At 39.6% G+C, this 21,117-nt stretch overlaps 2 protein-coding genes across 5 annotated transcripts in view; both read left to right on the top strand.

Annotated features, from left to right (window-relative positions):
- Nucleotides 1-21,117, top strand: part of LOC102228431 (NLR family CARD domain-containing protein 3-like) — a 971,185-nt gene that overhangs the window by 592,697 nt on the left and 357,371 nt on the right. The gene's annotated exons all lie outside the window — the stretch shown is intronic.
- The window catches only part of ncam2 (neural cell adhesion molecule 2), a 275,630-nt gene continuing 255,942 nt past the window's right edge, over nucleotides 1,430-21,117 (top strand). For 2 of the 3 annotated variants that reach the window (XM_005809637.2, XM_023329359.1), the window contains exon 1: nucleotides 1,474-1,682. In XM_005809637.2, coding sequence (XP_005809694.2) covers nucleotides 1,550-1,682 — 133 coding nt within the window. In that variant the 5' untranslated portion in view covers nucleotides 1,474-1,549. Of the gene's footprint in view, nucleotides 1,683-21,117 lie in introns of all 3 variants that reach the window. The other variant, XM_005809636.3, reaches the window with a different exon arrangement.

The raw sequence follows: 21,117 nt of genomic DNA, 5'->3' as shown, positions 1-21,117 counted from the left end.
ATTATTTTGAAATGATCCATCTCTACTAGCGTGAAGAAACATGATTATTAGAAATTACCTTTTGTAAATTTGTCCACTTGAGAGTTTTGTATGATAAAATCAAGACCAGAAAATTGAAACTAAAATGTTCTGCATGATCAAGCTATGTTTATTATTTTTCTCAATTTCAAAGATTTACATACATTTTAATTTTTGCTGACTTGGATTTGGTTCCATGACGTTTTCCCAGTAGTTTTCTGATTTCCCCTCCCATTCTTCCCAACAGAACTGGTGCACTGTAAAAAACACACACACAAAAAAATCTGTTTTCATGTATAAATAAATAATGTTCTAATTTAATAAAGCTTGTCTTTTCCTCTCAATGTTGCCTGTAAGACTATATAGAGGAAAATACCTACCTCTATAAATTTCCTGATCCCCAATTAGCAGCCAATTATAAATTCATGCAGTTCATTTTAAATATGTATGTTTAAGAACCAAGGTTTGTTTTGGGGAATGAAGCCAAATTAGCTTGAAAGCTAGCAAAGCTAACAGAACAACAGTTGCTAGTTCAATATGCAAAACAGAAGAAAATAAAGCACTAGTTTTACAAAACATTTCAAAAGTGGGGTGGACTACCAAGATGGCGGCAAAGAAAAATCTGGACACCATTTTGCGTACAGCAGGTGTTGTGACCTCACATCCTGGATTAGCAACTCAGCTAACAAAATAAATCCCACATAAGTACCGCTTATATAAATATTAATATTATGCTAATGGTAGTGCGCTATGACCGGGCTGATGATCTTTAGCACCATAGCATTGTAGCATTAGCAGCTGGGAAAAGGAAGAGATAATTTAGTATGTTTACAGGAACAATATGGACATATTTCATGCAAATTACTAAGAGGAAATCAGACATTTTAGCAGGCAATAAATGCTTGAACCTCTCAGTGAGAGAGTTTGAATACAGTCACCAGATTCACAGTATTGCACATCACTAGTGTTCATAAAAATAATTTAAACATTTACTGTATCTCCATCTTTTATTTATGATTTAAGCAGAAATTGGTGCAAATTCCTCCCACTTTTGATTTCTCCTGCATGTATTTAGTGCAGTTTGGTTTGTAAATCCAGTGCAGCTAAACTACAGAAATAAAAATCAGTTTATTTTGTAAAACTGGATTAAAAATGCCTTATTTTGCAGATTTGCTTTAATAAAGTTGGTTTTGGTAGGTAACTAGAGTAGGATAACGCATTAGATTTAGAAAAATACTTGCGCCATTACTGATATGAAGTTTTTTTTTTTTTTTTTTTTTTTTAGATCTTAGAAATAATTTTAAGATCGTTCTTGGACGTCCTAAACAGCCTGAACCGAAGCATGCACACATTTACAGGCAGTTTCCTCTTCTGGTCAGTTCACCACCAGCAGTGATGTTGGTGAGGATCGATGCTGGAGGGGAGCGAGGCGCGAGCGCGGATCGGGAGCGCGCGCATAGGAAGGACCGGGAGGAGGAAGCAGCAGCAGCAGCAGCAGCAGCTCAGTCGCCAGCGGAGACCAGGACGGTGGATGAACGGAGCAAAGCGAGCATCGTTTTCCCACAGCGGCTTCCCTCCGAGCAGCGCCCTGCAGCCCGAAACCTGCCCGAAAATGATGCTGAAAGCGGCCCTCCTCTTCGGGGTGCTCGTCGGCATCAGTCAAGGTGAGCCGGATGCGAGAAAGCCTTTCGGAGCTTGGTGACTTTGTGGATAAGTTCTGTGCCATTTTGGTCCGCTGCGACAGGCGGGGAGAAGTGGGACTGGATTGTTTAAGTGGCCGTTGTTTGGTAGTTGAAGCACGTCTTGCGGGGGGCCAGAATGCTTTCGCCCTGAAAAGGGGGATTATGATGGGGTCCTTTATAGGAACGGAGAAACCAAGGCTTCTTAGACACAACCTAAGCGCCCGCGCTACATTTTTGCCTCCTTTACATTTTTGCTTGATTTCCTCCAACTTCAGCTGCATTTATTTGGACCACCGCCTTCCTGTTTTTCTTTTTTTGTGTGTGTGTGCTCTCACTCGGCGTTGCTGCATACTGTAGATTGAAGATAGCGCTGAAACATCTTCAGCGACAGATTAGTGATGCGCCTTCACGCGCCTCAAAGTTGAGGGGATTTAAAAATCATTTTTTTAACCGCTGTTAATTGGTTTCCACGCGCACCTGTTCGTGGCTCCTCGTTACCTGCGCAGCTGCATCCTTTAGACTTGTCGTGTCTCTAATTATGTTCTGGTCAGTGAAGCCTGAGGGGGGGAATGGTTAACTCCTCATTTCTTAAACCGCAAAAGCGCAATTCAGTAAAGCACAAAACATTCCCTTATATGTATATATTGACAAAAATACTTAAAATTTAGTTGGAGGTTTTTGCAGAGGGGTTGCTCTGGTTTCCAGAGCGCGACGCCAGGTGGGGGTAGAGCGCTGCAACGTGCTGCCAAGGCTGAAGTTGTTAAAGCTTGTTGCATGCTCATAATGCTTTGAGGCTCAAACTGGGGGCCATAAAGGAGAAAGAGATATGCACAACTTTTATAGCCTCTTCCTTTGATGACATGCATTAGTTTAACATGTTGAAGGCTTTTCTTCAAGCGTGTTGTTATGGTTAAGCACAAACCGTAATGTGTGTTACTTGGCTTTTTTGTGCAAACCAACAGAAATAAGCAAATAATTGTGAGGAGTGGCACATCTCTGCCAACATGAGCAATTCTAGTTTATAGAGGTCAGCTGGATTGCATCTATTCTCAAGTCTTGCTTTAGAGCAAGCATCAAACCCGAGGCTCAGGGGCCAAATCTGGCCCACTGTAGCTTTTTATGTGGCTCTCTAAACTCCAAATTACATCAATAAGTTCCTCCAGTTTTTCACAAATATGCAAAATCTACAGATCTCCACATTTTTTTCTTTAAGAAACACTTATTGAATGCTAATTACTGACATTTTAACAGTGTAATGGTTCTATCAGTACATTCTGACACAACCGGCCCTTTAAGAACATTCAGATTTTTTATATGAAACATGTAGCCAAACTTGTTTAGCTAGCTGTGAGCGGTTGAGTGGTTATAGTTTTTCCTTTGCCTACATTTCCCAGAATGCCATGTGGTTCTTATTGGATTGAAGTCCAATAAATATTATGTATATTGAATATTGAATATTTTATCAGATGTATTTTGTATTAATATTGATCACGTGTCGATTACGACATGTTATTGATTTATTGTCCAGCCCTTCGTGCTAGCAAGCTAGCTAGCTAGCTCTTTGTGTCACAGAGCTCGACACATGGGGAGTGACGAGTGATGGCGACAGGCAAAGGTCATGGGTGAAACCCAACACCAAAGAATTTGTAGTGACGACGGCAACAAAAGTTTAACATTTTCTCAACTTCTTTGTGTCACGTCGTCAGCCCGTTTATGTAAAGCTCAAAATTAGCAACACAAGTTGCTAATTTGTTTGTTTTCACCACTGTCTCACATCTGTTGCAAACCAGTTTGAGGCGAGATGCTTTCTGTGCAAACTGGAACTATGTTAAGGCTGTAGAGAACCATATGCATCCACCTAACCTTATTTATTGTTTAATTTTATTCAAGGTGACATTGAAAAGGTCTTAAAAAGTCTTAAATTTGACTTGCTGAAACCTGTTCTTGCCATTCTTCCATAAAAAGCCAGTTCCTTGGTCTTCATGATGCTGTTTATTCTCTAAAAAATATAAAGTAATCTGGATTTATACTGAGATTAAATCCCATACAGATGGGCTCTGATGTCTTAATTTGTCATTCATGCTGTTTTATTGATATCTGTACATAGACTTTTTACTGTTTTACCAATGGTGTTGGGTAATTCTGTTTAAATTTTCTTTTTCTCCCACCTTTCTACAAGGAAAGGTTCCATAAGGGGATAATAATATATTTGTACTGATATGTACTAGATTTTAGGGAAAAATATTTGTACTTTTGCAACTTCCTGCATCACTTGGACTTAAAACGTAGCGGAGGAGAAGAAGAAGCATTTAGTCCTGTTGCTGCTTCATTCATTATTAAATTCTGACATTGAACAAAGAGATGCCACTGTTTTAAATTTCACTTGAATATTCACGGTTTGGTTACTGATTCTTCGTTGCAGGGGTCTTACATCACCCACCAACCAATTTCCATTCTTATCGAGCTTTTTCTGATAGCAAAGTCAACTCAGTCTGACCCAGGCGACGACACACGGCTCGCTGTAATGGGAGTAATGAGGGATCTTTGCAGTGAAATGTGGAGTAGCGGATCTTTTATCACTGTGAGGTTCTGGAGCTGATGTTGAACCAGGTGCTTCTGGCGCCTAAATACCGTTTCATCCCCTCTGGCTCCTGAAGGAACAACATTTGCTTGTGAACTCCCAGCTCTCCGTCTCTTTCCCCGCATCCTTGAAGGTTTATGTATTTGGCTGCTGCAGATGCTTAGCACAATGAATTATATGCTTGCTTGGGCTCACCCGGGACTCGCCGATGTGATGTTAAGTGGCGTAATTAAGATATTTTGCTGTATCTCTTGGGGATGTTGGTGGCGTCTGGGGCTAAGGGTTTAAAAGATTTATACCAACGTGCTTCAGTGTGCCTCATTACACCCGGAGCAAAGACTTCACCGTGTATCAGGTTTATATTTTATCTACATGCTCACATTAGCAAGCAGGAATACAAAAAGAAGCTCAACCTTTTGATACTCACATGTGCTTTTTTAAAGGGACAGTATGATGTAAAATAAATGTTTTTGAGCTTTACATCATCTGCAGTATTGCCTTAGTTCTTTCATGCATGTTTGAGGAATCCTTTAATCTCCATGGCAACCATTCAGCTGCAAACACCTGGATGGACTTAGCCCCGCCTTTGAAGTTCCTCAGTGCTGCAGTTTCCAAGCTTCTGTTTCACAGAGCAGTTCCTTCAGACTAGCCAGCAGCAATTAGCAAACACCTGGTGGAGCTGCGCGTCTCGTTATAGGAGCTACTCTCAGAGAAACGTTGGTAAAAACGTTTTTAAAGAATTAATAGAGGAGCCATGTTGGACTGAGTTCCTGAAGGGGGAGTTTCAGAAAGAACAGGAGTTTTTAAAGAGACAGTGACCCAATTTCAAGGCGTTAAATTACAAAATAAAATTTCTTTTAAGTCAGATTTGAGTTGAATAGAAACACAGATACTTGATTGCACTATAACAGGTGTCAAACTAAAGGCCTGGGGGCCAAATCTGACTCACCGCAGCTTTTTATGTGGCCCTTTAGACTCCATATTACATCAATAAGTTCCTATAGTTTTCTATAAATACGTAGAATTCACATGAAATCAACAAATCCTTACAGTTGTTCCGATTTTTACAGCAGATTTTTCTCAAAATTGGCCAAAACATTGGATTTTCAAATTTACTTGCTGTTAAAGTAAAAGTTAAAATCTGTGATCGATACAGCAATGAATAAAAAGTCACATTTAACATCATACGTTAAAGCAAATATTTTTAAATTGGCACCACAAATTCTGTCATTTTTATCATAAAAACAATCACAAATCCTGGATGGACTGATCAGTCTGAAAGGATGATCAATATTATTTAATTTTAAGAAACACTCATTGAATGCTATTTATTGATATTTTAACAGTTTTTATAGATACAGTCAGGTACAACCGGCCCTTTAAGAACAGTCAGATTTTGGTTTGGCCCAAAACGAATTTGACACCCCTGCTACATGTACCTGGAAAATACACAACACTGCCTCTTTTAAAAAGTTCTGATTCAATTCTTCTCACACCTCCTAGCATCACCAAAGCAAATCACAAGTTCCTCTTTAAGCTCTGCGGCGCCCCTCGCAGAGCGAATGCAGCGCTGCGTGATTAGATTAATGGAAAAAAAGGAGAGATGTAAAGAGCCAGCACATATATGAGAATGTGATCGGTCCCTGGAGGCAGCTGTGCATGCAGGCATCAATTTAAGCGGCGACCAGAGTCAGCAGGGCCCCGCGGTTGTACAAAGGCCAATCTTTGTGTTATAGATATGCTGTTTATTTGCCTGCAAGCTTTTGATTCCTCGTGTTTGCCCTTCAGCACTCGAGGCGCCGCGTTCTGGCCTCAGCTCTGAATAATCGAGCGGAGACTCTAAACACCTGGATGTCTGAGGAACGACAACACATCTTGGTTACTGAGAAAGAGGTTTTCTAACGTCTACATCTGCATTTTCCTGCCTGTTTGAAATGACTGTTTGATTATTAATGAATGAGCTGTTGGCATGCTACACTGGAACTCATTTGAGCTTTTCAGTCAGTTTGACTGAAAATGGAAACAAATCACAATCATTGCACCAAAACATCAGATTATTGGTTAAAAATGATCAAATAAGCAAAGCAACATGACTAATCGGAATAAAACTGCAGAACATCCTTACTCAGGATAAAAATATAGCATATTTGTTGATATTTTTCTGTGCAAAATTGTACTATTTGTTAATGTTGTTAGCTTCTGTGGTAGCGCAAGTGAAATTAATCTTAGAAAACACTGTTTTAATAGACGGTAAATTGTGAAAATAACTTGCTAGATTTTGAAAGTTCCTGTTGTTATGGATAAATGAGCAAAAATATATTTACCCAGAGGACATTTAAAGAACTTTATACAATTAAAATACGCAAAAATATCCAGGCGGAGATTTGAAACTTGGGTTAAGGTATATTTGGTAATTGAACTTTCTCAATTATTCTTCAGATGTTTCTGCCTTTTCTGCTTTACTTAACATCATCATAGTTTAGGGCTGATCTGATTATTATTTTTTGGAATAATCAATCAATAATTGAACAGTAGAAGGTAAATAATAGGAGTTTTTTTTTTTTACAGTGTTTGAAGTTAAAACTGGCACTTGTGGAGTTCTGGGTTGAACTTTCTTACAGACTCAGAAGTTTTTTTTTATCTTAAATGAAGATTTCTGTATTTTCTGGACAGTTTTGACTTAATTATTTCTCTGTGTTGCTGTTTCTGCAAGTGGACTTGTCCTTGAGTCTATATACTCCAGCTAACAACTAATTTATTGCTAGATTCAACACGATTAATCTTAATTTTTTGGTACCAGTTGAGCGTCATTGCCTTTAGGAAGTGGAGAAACAGTAGATTTTGTGATGCCTACTTGTCAATATGGACTAAAACCTCTTCAGGAATGTTTTTCACACGTTGTTGAATCAATGCAATGCCATGAAAGTTACCTAAAAGCTCCTCTTCACACCAACTACTAGTAGTTTGACGAAGCAATCAGCTACTACATTCATCTGCAATGACAGTTCTCTAATGCGTTATCGTGTTTTGGTTCCCTGTTGCTTTGAAACATCCATTGTTAAGATTTATTATGTTCAAGGTTCTCTCAAAATACATCATCAATTAGAGATGTGCTTCATTATATTTATGTTTAGTTGACGAATGATTGATATTTTGGGGTTGAAAGCAACTTAAGTTGGGGCAAAAGTGGTGAATTAACGAGTATTTTATAAAAATGCTCGATTTATTTGTGGTGCAGTGGGAATAAACAGAAACACGTTCAATGATACCTTCTGCCAAACTTGTTTCATTTTCTCCTGAATTACCCATTTTTGTCATTGAAGTGACTAATGTGCTCCTCAGGGAGTCTCTTCCAAGTAGAAGGCAAGAAAACGCAGATAGACTGATCAGTTGGGGTCCGTGTGCCAGGAGGAGTCTTGCATCGCTCATTAAAACCTACATTGTGAATCCCAGAAAGGGAAAATTAGAGCGGCGAGAAGATTTGTACAGAGAGAGGAAGACAGGATGAGATTATGTTTAAAAATTCATTCAATTCGAGGGAATCTGATTGCATCTAGTTAAATTGCATCGGCAGAAATTGAATCAAACTCGATGTAGTCGCACTGTGCCAAAATTAATAAAATGTAATTGAATCCTGTCGAGTAGGAATCAAATTAAGCCAGAGTGACGTGATTGGAGGAGGCAGCTGCAGCATATTGCAGTTTGCTCCTTTGAGCTTGTCTGCAGTTGCACATTAGTTCGCCGCTGCCCGAGCAGGAGACCCCTTGGCTTCTGCTCGCGTCTGTCCTGCCAGTCTAAATGCCAGTCTAACTAGCAGGCTAATAGGCAGAGCTAGAATGCCAGGGTGACAACAGAACCAGTGGGCACGCTGGCTCGCTGACAGATGGATGGTGGGGGGAAGTGGTTTCCACTCTCCCACTCCTGTTGCTCACTTTCTTCAGTAGCTCAGGCATTCGCTTACTTCACAGGCTGCTTCTCCAAAGCGCTTCCTCTCAGGGGACGCAGCACTGTTGGTCTGAGGCTTACTTTTGGGTTTGGGCACTGGCAGGCATGATTAAACGACGAACAGAGGGATCAGAAAAAGTGGCAGCACAGCCTCGGAACCACTCCAGTTTGCTTTGTGTGTACGGAGTGACCCACTTCTTCTATATTAATAACCACACAGAAGCCTTCGGGTTTCGCTTCAGAGTGGGCTGACATGAGTCATATCTGGAAGTTAATTGCACAAAAATAATTTTTGTGATATAATGCTTTTATAAACAAATTAAAACTGAAGCAGACAGTCTGTTCGTGTCTTTATTTGATCTGCCTGCCAGGATTTGTTTTCAGTGCTTGGGTATACCATGTCACATAAACAGCATACTGTGTTATACTAGAATAAATCTTATTCTTAAATCTGATCTTCATGCCAGTTTTACCCGTTTTAATTAGCGTGAACTACCTTTTAAATTAAATTTTGCTGCCGTTGTGGTCAACTTAGCAACTATGATTATATGTTTAGCAACTTTTCAGAACCCTGCTAGTGACTCTGAGACAACTAGCAACAAATTTTGCAAAATTTTCTGCTGGTTTTTGAGATTTTTGCCGACTGACAGGAAATCATGTACTGTTCTTACTGAAGTTATGCCACAAGCCCTTCCCATGATGCAAAGCGCTCACATGTGAGCGAGTCCTCATACTTAGTCCTTCCCAGCCATACTCGGAAACCTGCTAACATTAGCTGAAAACACTGTGAACATGCTAATGTTAGCTGAAAATACTAACATGTGAGCATGCTAGCGTTAGCTGAAAGCACTTGTGTTAGCATGCTAATGTTGGATAAAAATAAAAAATTTTGAGCTTGCTGAAAATGCTAATGTGTGATGATGCTAACTACCTGAAAATGCTCTATAATCATGCTAATGTTAGCTAAAAACTCTGTCAGCATGCTAACATTTGGGACAAATGCTCATTAGCACATTATGATTCATGGTAAGTGAGCATTTTTAGCTAATATTAGTGCGCCATGTTTGGTCAGGTTATCTGTAGTTCTGGTTTGTTTTGACAGGCTAACCTTATCCCTCCTAATTTTAACAGTAGCACAGATCTTATGGTAACACTGTGATTATTATGCTCTGTTGACTCAGACACCAGGTCATTTTGATTTATTTTGTTGCTATGCTAATTGTACCAGGGGACCAATTTTTGATGCGCTACTGAGACGGTGAAAAGTAAAAGCTGCACTGAAGAAATTGTCAGATTGCAGTGTGCCAAACAGTCAATACTTGAAAGTTTGTTTTGGTAATTTCAGTTGTGAAAGCTGATATTGAACCAAGTGTTAAGGGAAAAAGGTGAGAAGTTGTGTTAAATTAACTGTGATGTTTGTGTGGGAGCAGTAAACCTGCTGGCATCCTATTGATTTCTGTAGCCAGACTCTATGATTACCACTGACATTGCTAATGAGCACCTGGAAAAAAAAGAGCACAACAGTCTAAGAACTCCTGAGCTGTTAAAAGTAACATTATGTTGTGTTTTTGACATGAAAAATGTTTTAATTAAAGGGTTTTAGAGGTGGCAGGAGCTCTTGGTAATTACTGCTTTATCCTTATCACATAATTGTAAGAATTGTTTACTTTTTTTACGTCTGGTAATCTGGTTTCATGTGGAAGCAGTAGTACTTGGCGGAGTGTTCTAGCAGGAAAAACCTTAAAAAATGTGATCTGGAAGTCAGAGATGCCACAATGTGTGCCAGGAACTGGAAGAAAAAAAAATACCTGACAGGCTAACAAGCTCATAGCCTGGCTAGTCAAGCAGAGTTAAACTGATCAATAAAGTATTATTGGATTTTCAAGTGAGAAGGTCAAAAGCATTTTTATGTAAGGTTGGTGTTAAATTGATTTATGGTTTATTGATGAAATGGTTATGTTAAGGACATTTTTCTTGAATTTGACAGATGAAACTGCTCATGTATTTCTTTTCATGCATTGCTGCTCTTATATCAAAGCCTCACGCAAGTAAACTTAGAAAGCTGGATTGAAAAAGCTGATAAAATGAGGCTCTTTCCCATGAAAAAGACCTTTGTTTGGTGTTTTTTCATGCAGCAAATGCTAATTACTCTCAAATAACACAACTTTTTGCTAGAAGGTGATAGATAAAGTTTGGACTATGAGGCTTTTGTGATGGATTCAGACGAATTGTAGAAAAGCGTGGCTGGATGATGGATTAATACACAGCTGAATGTAATAACAGTGAAACACAGAAGCATAATGAAGAGAAGCTAGTTGTTGACAGCAGAAGAACAACATTTATCAAGCAGAGCCAGCTGCATTTAAGCCTTCCGCCGCTTCTTGATGCCATTTATCACAAACGTGGACAAAAACTAAAAGAATGATTCACAGATTAGGAGGAAGTGAGTCAGATTTCTACTAATACCTAAAGGAAATGCGAAAAAAGCAATTTGTTAATGTTTGTTTTTGGAAATGTAGACATTTTTGCGTTTGATTCAGGAAGCAACAATTACTGTTTGAATTTTGCTCATTCTTCCGCTAATCAGTATTTAAAGTTTGACGATAGTTTTTCAGCTCTTCATCAGTTTTGCAGTGAAGCACATGCTAACGTCATTTCTGTTAGTGGCTAATTGTTAGCCAGGGTATGCTAACAGCATGTACGAATTTTGTCTCTGCTGTCGTTTCTTTTCTTTGCTTAAGACCTAAAATGTTGCCACGCAATAGCTGTTTATATTAATTTTGTTAGATGAATTTGAGCTAATTCACAGCAGCAGCCCAAAAACTAGTTTATAATTCAAATCAGAATAAACCCTGGAAGGAAAATATCTCTGAATTTTAACCTTTGACCTGGAAACATTTCTATCGATCCATCAAAAGTTTATGACTTTTATTTATTTTTTATCATATTATCTTCAAATTTTTTGTCTATTATATGTTTGTTTTTTAGTGTTTGAGGGAAAGTTTTTATTTTTGTGTTAAATTAAGGCTAAAAAGGGTTTCTTGAATGTGAGTAGCAAGGATTTTTGGGGGATAAAAGTACAGTTGGAGATATATTTAATTAAAACCTTATTCAGTTAAGATCTCAGGAAGCTTTGTAGGCTTTAATAAAGAGAATCCAGTGTCTTCATGTGGAAAAAAGGGTTTTTCAAACATCTGCAGACTGAAACTAAGGAGCTCTGTTATCGTGTGCCATCAGACGAACAGAAATGAGTTGAGAGAAAAGGGAATTCACCATATTTCTACTGCACTCGGACTGGAGATATTGTGATAACCTGGTTGGGTTGAAAACCTTCTTTTACAGAAATCAATTTATTACATCAGGTCTTGGAGTAAAGTTGCTTTCCTTGCTCTCATTATCCTGGTTTTCCTCTGGGGTTAAACTATCTGTAGCTCCACTCTGTTGGTTTCTGTCCACCATAAGTCCTTATGTCCATTTATTTGCCCGTTTCAGCTCTCTATCTCTCGTTCCAGCTGGTTAATTAAGCCAAATTGTGATTGATAGACTCTCAGCTGAATAGCTTGCTGTCGTTGCTGACCCGATCAAGGAGATCCTGCCAATCATTTCGTCACTGTGCCTTTGTGATGGCTGGTTGCAAAGACCCAAGAGGGCGCTCTGTGTCGCTCACTCTGCTGCTTCCCAGCACTAATATCCCATCAGCTTGTGTCCTTGTAGGATTAGTTTTGTTAAGAACTGATGCAGAAACCGCCTTGAAGAAATTGTGCCTCTCAGATTTCCTTCCCGGTGGCCTGGTATCTTTATTTATAGGAGGCAGCGTCTGATGAGGGAGAGATGAGACGGAGTGAGTGATAAATGATGGTGAGACGGAGGAGGGGAGGAAGAAGGACACTTGAGATGTGGTCGAGACGCTGCAGAAGAGCGAGGCCAAACAGTCTTTGCTCTCCTGATTGCCTCTTCACGCCAGACAATCTTCAAACAGAATCTCCTAATGCCGTACGGGTTGGCATATGTTTGTTACCATCCGCTTCAGTTTGATTCGTCTTTCTTCCAATCTCCTTTCTCTTTTATTTCTCCCTCCCTTCATGAGCCAGCTCCACTCAAGTCTCATGAAAAACGTCTGTGGGGGAAAGAAATCCCTTCTTTTCCCTATGCAGGTAGCTTTCCAAGCAGCGTATCTGCTTAAAGTTATTTCATGGGAACACTAATGATGTGTTTGTCTTCTTGTGGCTCAATGTATTTATTAGCAGCTATGGATTTTATGTTACCTTAGCAAGGTTTCCCCCCAGAAAACTTGCTAAGTTGGGCACTAGGCCAGTCATTCATCCAGCGACTCGTCGTGTTTTTGAGTAAAAAATGTTTAAAGTTGACAGGAAATTTCAAAATATCATTTGATAATTATTGAAAGATTGGAAGATTAATACCTGAAGACCAACTATAAAGTCTTACAAAATGCAAACATTTTAAAAAGACTTAGCCTGGTGGGGGGGACAAGTAAAGCCTGGTGGCCCGCCAGGCTTGTAATACACTGGGGGAAACCCTGATTTGGCTCTTTGGGTGTTTTTTTGGTTATTTTTAAGCTTTGAAGTATCAATCTAGCATTTTCTCCCTCAAAAGTGTAATTAAGGTCTTAAAAAATGCAGCAGACAAAATGTTATAGTGTTTCTCCATTTCTCTTTGAGTCTCTGCAGGATCTCATTGTCCCTTCTTGTCATTGTTAGCTCTAGTAAAGATCTGTTCGCTTCCAGATGTTGCTGCTCTCTACATAGCATGCTGGAATAACTGGAGAATATTTTAGGATAGACTTTACTGCCCTGCCTACTAAGTGTCACCTGTAGAAAGCCAATGTGGCATTTGATTGAACTCTAAGTTGTTTAACTGTTTCTTCTAGTTTCAAGGGAGTGATTTTTTTTTCCACTGTTGCCATTTGTGAAAATTAAAGGGACCTATTATTTAAAATTTACATTTGCATGTTTTTGTACTTCCATTTGGGTCTCTACTGCTTCTAAAAACAGAAAAAAACAACAAATATCTGGTTGTTTTTTGGTAATAAGTTGGTATTTTTTTTGGTGTCTGACAAATGAGCCATTTCAAAAACCTAACAAATCAAACGAAGCTCCGTCTGATTTGGGCTGCTGGTTTTCCGCTGCTGGAAAAGACAAGTGTTTTGTTGTTGACGTACCTTCCAGAAACCACTTGCTGCATTCTTGTTGGTTGTGCAGGAGGCACCATTTCTGCTTTTCTAAGGTGTATAGTTGTATAATTGAGCATCTGTTTTCAGCCAGCAGTTTTATTTGGATTTAAAGTGGCAAGATGCTCTAAAAAGCTCAAAACATGCAGAACTAACTAATCAACTAACTAACCTAATTATCTAAGAAAGATTTTGTGAAAAAAAACCCCCATTTTGTAGCCCATAGAATGATCCTAAACTGTTCAGAAAAGTATAACAGGTCACCTTTTGGATAATATTTGCTTCAAAGTTCAAAGAATCCACTGGAATTCAGATCATATCTTAACTTAGAGAAGATAGTAAGTCCAGCTGTTCGTTTATCTTTATCTTCACCACATCCATGTTGTTTCCTGAGAAACAGTGAAGCAGGAATAAGACTCCCAGAGAGATTTGCTAGATGTTGGCTGGTGTTGGCCGTCCTTTCATGTGCTTGTGTTCGCTCCAGGGCATGAGTCTTAAGAGAGCCTTGTGATCGTGTTCATTTGCACCTGCTTTTGTAACAGAGTCTTGTTTTGTATTGTGAAACAACAGCTACGGCAGCCAGGAGGAGTAAATCAGTTCCATCTTATGCAGAATCCCCAAACTCATGATGCCAGTTTTGATTCACAGAAGGGGAACCGAGGTTCTGTTGGATCCAATTTTGGCAGCCGTTCCCAGCAGGTTTCCTCTTGTTAGCTTCAAACCACTCTTGTGGTCATACTTCAACAACACTTCCAGGACTTTGCAGCAGAAATAGATTAGATTTCCCCGAGCTTGCCATGTTGTAGGAACAGGATGAATTCCAGCTAGCTAAAGCCGGTTTATTGCTCCAGAACCCAAGATTACTTTTATTTCACGCTGCTTTTTCAGCCAACCTGTAGCGTCTGCAGCAGGCGAGCGGAGGAATGATAGATCGTCTCGGCACTTGAAGCGAAAGCCAAGGCCTCGGATGCGGAGAAACATTGGGGCACAGCTTGCTCAGTCAATAAGCAGGGAGACGCTAAGCTGGGTGCTGTAAGGGGGAATGGAGCGGCGGTGGCAGCTTTCTCCCCAAGGAGGCGGCTTGAGCCACAAATTAATAGACCGCTCCCACATGATCGGGGACTTTCATTTGGAACCGTCACGCTACATAAAGCCCCACAGAAATAAGGAGTTCACAGAGGTCCCTTCCCACTTCCCCGAGGGTCTCTACATAACCTGTGTGATTGTAACACTCAGCCCACCGCTGTCCCACCTTTGCGCTTCCTGTAAAACACAAAGCCTTCCCAGTGCTGAGCCGTCTTCAATTACCACAACGCATTATCTGCTTTCTTCTCTTTCAGAGAGCTTTTGTTTTGCACGTGTTAATAATACAACAGTCAGCCAAGCAGCTCTAAACAACTAATTTCAGCTCTCTCTGGCGTAATAAGAATCAAGAACAACACTCAAATGTAAATGAGTGCTTAATTTGATTCTGCAGCCGTGGTTTAATGCAACCGCAGCATATCAGTGTTTTTATTTTACATATTTGACAGCAGCGTGAAATTCTTGGTGACAAACATGGCGAGCATGTTGCCCCCGGGGGCCGCTTTACTCTTATCATTATCTTTGCAATGGCTGAGATTAGACACAGCTACCAGGCCACTCACAACAGCGCGCCTCGGAGCGAGAATTAACACAATGACTATTCACTCAAACTCTCTGGACACAAGAAAAGCCAGCGCCGATTCATTTTTTGCTGCAAAGTCCACTTAATTAAAAACTGGCAAAGAGTATTGGCTTGTGGCACATCATAATACACTAAAATAATCTGCAAATAGATTCTCCCCGTCTTCTTTTGTTGCAGTTAAGCAATTTCCACAGTGGAGGATTTAGGAAGTATCACATTAGAGGAGATATTTATTTATGCCGGATGTGATTTAGGTTGTTTAGTTGCAACTTGTAGCCATTAGAAAATTACCCCTGCAGCTGTAAGACTAAATAATCCAGGTTAAATACATTAAATATGAATTATTTGTACATGAGGATAATAATTAGGAAGTATGACCAAGAAAAGTCCACTAAGGATGATCTAAATGCAGCAAGGTGTACCGAGCAAAGTGGGAATTGAGTGTGTACATAAGCGTCTACATTTTCTGCTGATGTCCAACGTCTCAGAGAATTGGTTTCACTTTCTTAAGGCCCAGAAGAGTCTTCGACATGTTGACTTTGTGTGGCCCTGCCTCAAATTAGATTTGTATCTTAACTCAGACCTTTGTCACAGGTTGTGCACTCGGTAATTTGCAAGCGATTCAATCACATCTAGGTTTCAGAGGTTGTGATTTATCAATGCCTGTGGCACATTTAGTCGATGTTTGTTTCCCTCAAGCTTTGCTTTTCTGAGAAGTGTCCCTTTTTAAGGTTTTAGTTCAGTCTATACAGAGGAGGGAATACAGAAAATGTAGTAAATATTTGACAATCTTGCCTTTGTTTGCAGTTTAGACCTTCTAAGTTGATGTGTATTTTGCTATTCTGTTTTATATATGTCTTCATAGAATGCACTTTCTCTAACAAACTAAAAGAAAAGACTTTTCTAATATACTGGCACTGCAGATCTTTTGTTTTTTATTTATTGCATACTGTTTTACTTCTTTGTGCATAAAAAGAAGCTGGTAGAGTTTGTTAAGAAGCACCTCTGTCTTCACTCAAGTTTACCGTCTACTGAGCCAATTATCTGTGGGAGTCCAAAAGTACATCGAAAACAAAACAGTCATCAAACTCTGCTGATCGCTGCCAAAAGCAAGTTCTGGCAATCCTGTAATACCTACATGTGGATTCTTTTGGTGCTTTCTCTGTTTTTATTTGGCCAAACAATCGCTGCATAACTGCAGGGAAACTGCAAGCCAGTGTGTAAGCTCTCCATAGCCAAGGACACGGATTCATCACTTATTTGTGGGCAGCCAAACCGATTGAGAGCTGTGCAGAGATTTCCTGCATGAGGTAGTGCTCTTAAAATAAACTCATTATCTGAAATCTTAGTGTCAACCTCATGAAAACACCAAACATAGCGGTGAAACACCACACCAAGATTGTTAACGTTTGTATATACATAGCTTTAGCTTGTTTTCTTTTGCACAGCACTGTGTTGGCAATTTATTTCAGGCTTAGCAATGTATAACGAGTTACAGTGTTACAGCTTTGAAGTCGGGTCTGTGTTTTCCCAGAGATACCGTTCAGTGCTACAGTTTCCACCGCGCTGCAGACCGACCCTATTGATCTATTGTCTCACAGAGTTGCAAACAATTTTGCTTTGCTCTTTCTCTTTCACTGCAGTCCCTCTGCATCTAGGAATGAATTAGCTTTGTGGCGACTGATAACTGCTTCCTTCACCACCTCACTGTTTCGAGAGATTACTTTAAAAAAAAGAACAAATCTAATTTATAATGACTTCTAACTATTATTGCGGCTGTGAAAACACTCAAAGGCTGTAAAATAGTAATGAGAGATTCACAATTTAGTGATTGATCTCTCCTTTAAATGTCCTCTGTTGGCCGATAAACTCATAAATATGGTTTATGTCATTTCTGCTGTGCCCTACTTCTAGCATAATGCTTACACAATGCTTCATTTGATTGCTTTTGTTAGCAGAGAAAACTGTAAACTGGAAGATGTGGCATAATCTCAAATCCCACTCAAACTAAAAGCTTTTTTCTATGTTACTTTTCAATCCACATCATGTCAGATTACATGTGGAGAACCGCAAGGCTCTGTTTTGGGTCTTCTTCAATTTTGACCATAAATAGTACATCCTGTCACTTTTATGCAGATGACATTCAGCTTTTCTTCTCCTTCAACTACACTGACTTAATTATTTGTTATTGAATTACCAAAAATGAATTTACCAACTCATCGTTACTGAGAAAACCTGGTTCCTCTGGTTCCTTTATTATTTACGCAACACATATAGACTAAAAACGTTATAAAAAGCTGAAGATTAGATGGTATTTAATGGTTTTATTTCCTCTCGTCTGCCAATTCTTCCATGTGGCAAAAGTAATTTTAGTAGATCAGACTCATAACTAGAACAAACAGTAATGTTTTCCACTGGTTACCTGTCAGCTTCATAATTTATTTTTAAAATATTGACTTTCAGATTCAAGTCCATTGACCCTGAGGTCTTAAAACCAAAAATCTACTCATAGACCGCAGGTCCAGATGTAAAACTGGAGGGAATCATTAATTTCCAGACTGTGGCGTCTTTTTTTATTTGACATTATCATCACAATAAAATAACTCAATAAAAAAGCAGATAAAAAATTGTTGTTCTTTTTCAAATTAGCTTTTATCTTTTTTTTAAATAAGCTGTAACTCTAACCAGGTTTCAGTCAGAAACCTGCTGATTGTTGGTTAAGGTGCAACTAAACTTCCTGCAGGAAATTTACCCAAAATATTGAGTAGCTACACGTGAACCAGATTCTTGACTTTTGTCCTGACAATCATTTCACCATTAAAAACAAATAACTTTGGTGTATGTAAACATCTGGCCACAACCGCAGGTCTTGCCTTCCAGGTCTTCCATGCAACTCAAATGCAAAGGGTTACCAAAGTGGAAAGATGAATTAAATCAAGGAGGTGTTGCAGCTGTGCACATTTGTTTATGTGCATATTTATTTCAGGATTCTGCTTACGCTTTGATTTTTGATGTTTTGAGTTTTGCTTCTTTCTAGCCAAAGGCTCAAAGCGTTGAGTAAAGATCTCGCCTGCATCAGCAGAATTTATGCAAAACAAGACAGTCAAAGACCTGAGTTTGTCTCTTACTCATTTAGGGTTCCTGTAATCCCACAGCCTTGCAATAAATTCGACTCCTGACTTGAGTTCTTCAGGTAATTGCAAAACTTTTAATTTAATCTTCATACGTGTGACGAACTTCCTTGTGATAAGAAAATCAGATAAGCGGAAGAGGGAAAAAGTTCAGGCTTTGAATCAAAATCTGGACCTCCTGAGCCTGCCAGCGATTACAGTCCTATCATAATCTCTTGGCAGGATCCCTGCTTGCGTAAATGATCACGAGAAAACCCGATAGTCCATTAACGGCTCAGAGGGAGGGAGCTACAGCATGGCTGCGCTCAACATGTTCAGCCATCTGCAGCGTGTTCCTCTCCACACTGAGCTTCAGAACTCCTGCAGCTTTCTGGAGAAATTGTGGAAATCTGCAAAGAATTTAAAAACAGCAGAAATGTGATCAGCAGTTAAGTATGTTCTGACTTCAGCATCTCAGTGCATGTCTGGCTGACCTCTGTAGAACAATAGTTTTAATAACTGGTGTGAAAAGGCAGAAGGGAGCCAAGAATCGGCGTGTTCCTTCATGAAACAGTTTGACATCTGAGCAGCGGGAGATTCAGCTGCTCCCAGCTCTGCTGGAAGTCGCTTTAGATTTCACTCGCGCCACATTTCTGACACCCATCCTATAATGATATTTCACTCGCTGCTGTCTGAAGAAACAGCCCCCACGTTTTCATATCAAGCGTTTACTCCCGACGCTCAAATCAAGCCGTCTCTAGTCAGTGAAGCTGACAGGAAGGTCTATCAGGTTGACTGTGTGTGAAGGACAAACCAGTAAATACCAGCTATTTTCTGCCGTTTACTAACATCAGAAACACAAACGAGCTTGGATTTGTTCGTTTCAACCAGGTGAGGATCATGTGATGTGTTCCTGAGGCAGTTTGCATGACAAAGTGGCTGTTTGCCGTGCAGGGCGAGTGACGCTATCGGTGCTGATCTTCTTGCTGTGTTATTATGCAGAGAGATGCCAGCAGCAACTGATGAACTGCGCCGCAGCATATGAGCCTCAGTGGGGGCCAGTTGGACGGCTCTGGGTGTGTGACTATGTGCATATGGGCATACTGGGTGGGCTGTTGCGCAGATTAAGATGATTAGTCAGTTGACCCACAGGTCAGTGTGAGACTTTTGAATACAAACAGACACAGAGCTTTGCCTTGACTTTCTTCTTTCAACAACGCCTTTCTTCTTTGAGGTACCATGATAGAATTGCAGTTGTTAAATCATACAAATAGATTTAAAGCACATTTTGTACGATCATTGCTTCTAAAAACAGCCTGAGTGCTTAAAAAAAACCACCCAGCTGTTCTTTTTTTGGCAATAAGTTCATGTTTTTTTTGAGAAAGTTACGAAAACCTTCCCTCACCTAGTAACCCCAGCTAGGCCCAGCCTGTTACCTAGCAACCCCAGCAGAGTTCCGCTCATTACCTAGCAACCCAAGCAGAATTCCAGCACGTTTAGTCAACTGGTTTTTCCAAATTATGCACATTTTGAAACATTTAAGGCAATTGATACAAAAAGTCCAGAACTGGAACCTTTGTATTCGCTTGTTTCTGGTACGTCTGTAAATCTGACGTACGAGTGACATCTGCAAACAGCGATGATTGACTGATGGTTCAATAACCACTGAACCATCAGTCATTTGTTGTTGAGTTTATATATCTGTTCATTCAATAATTTAGCGGCAGAAATGGTTTTTTTTAAATTGTTATATAAATTTTGTATGGTTTTCAATTAAAATGCGATTAATTACATACCCTTCATTTAAGCTGATTACAAAATTTAATTGAGTCCCTCCACTAACCATTACATATATTATTTATTTATCAAATCCTTTGTACGGCACAGTAGGCCTGAAGACCAGATCCCATCCAGTAAATTGAAGCACATGAAAGCTTTATATTTACAAGCATCCACTCGCTGCCTGCCACCTACATGTTGGTATGGTTCACGCAAACCCATGTTCATTTCCCTGGTTAGTCATGTAAGGAAGATATAAACAGTAAATCACACGCCTGGCTTGCAAAATCAATAGTGAGCATCTAAATGTCAAGGAGAGGGATGCATTAATGAGTTCTCACCTCATTGCAGAAATCACTTTATTCATTTCCTTTGTTCAAACTCAGAGTAGAGGTCATTATGGTCCTCTTTGCATTTTTATTGCCTCATCACACAAATTAAAATGAAAAATAAACTGGAGATATCTTTGCAGACTAAGTGAAATCTATGACTGTTATAATATAGTGTCCATGACTAATTATTGCTGACTTCATGTGATGGTGAGACAGGATGTGTCCTTCAACCCTCAAAATATTTGCAGAGGATGTTGGTGCGTGCTAAAAGCGTTGGTCTATTTGAGCCTCCGTATGTGTGTGAATGTAAATAGGGGTGTGCATGTACACAGACCCATGTGAACAAGTGATTTATGGTCTGTTTTTAATCAGGCGGTAGAAAATGTTATTAGGCAGCCTTCTCGCACTCTCTCCGCCTGCAAATGAGCCGGCGCCCGCTGCTCCCAGGGAGAGCCGCCTGTAATTAGTTCTGGGAACTCACCTGTTACTGAGCAAGATTGAAGGAGGGACATGAAGGGAGGAAGGAGTGAAAGGGTAGCAAGCAGACAGATAAACAAACACAGAAGAAAAAAGAGGTCAGTCTGAGGAAAAAGGTCCAGGAAAATGATCAGTACCACACAGCTTTTAGCTTTCTAACCTTCTAATAAGCTAATCTGTCTCGACTTGTTTCATTACTGCTGAAATTTACTTCATTACGTTTATGTATTGTCCTCTGATATTTCATTTTGTTGTAATTTTTGTACAAATTTGCCTTCACACATTCATACACTGATGTTTAAATTTACTATTTAAAGAGAAACTTGCAGATTAGTTGTT

This window comes from Xiphophorus maculatus, chromosome 24, assembly GCF_002775205.1.
Source record: "Xiphophorus maculatus strain JP 163 A chromosome 24, X_maculatus-5.0-male, whole genome shotgun sequence".
NCBI lineage: Eukaryota > Metazoa > Chordata > Actinopteri > Cyprinodontiformes > Poeciliidae > Xiphophorus > Xiphophorus maculatus.
Note: the sequence above shows the minus strand (reverse complement) of the source record. Positions and strands in the feature narration are given on the sequence as shown.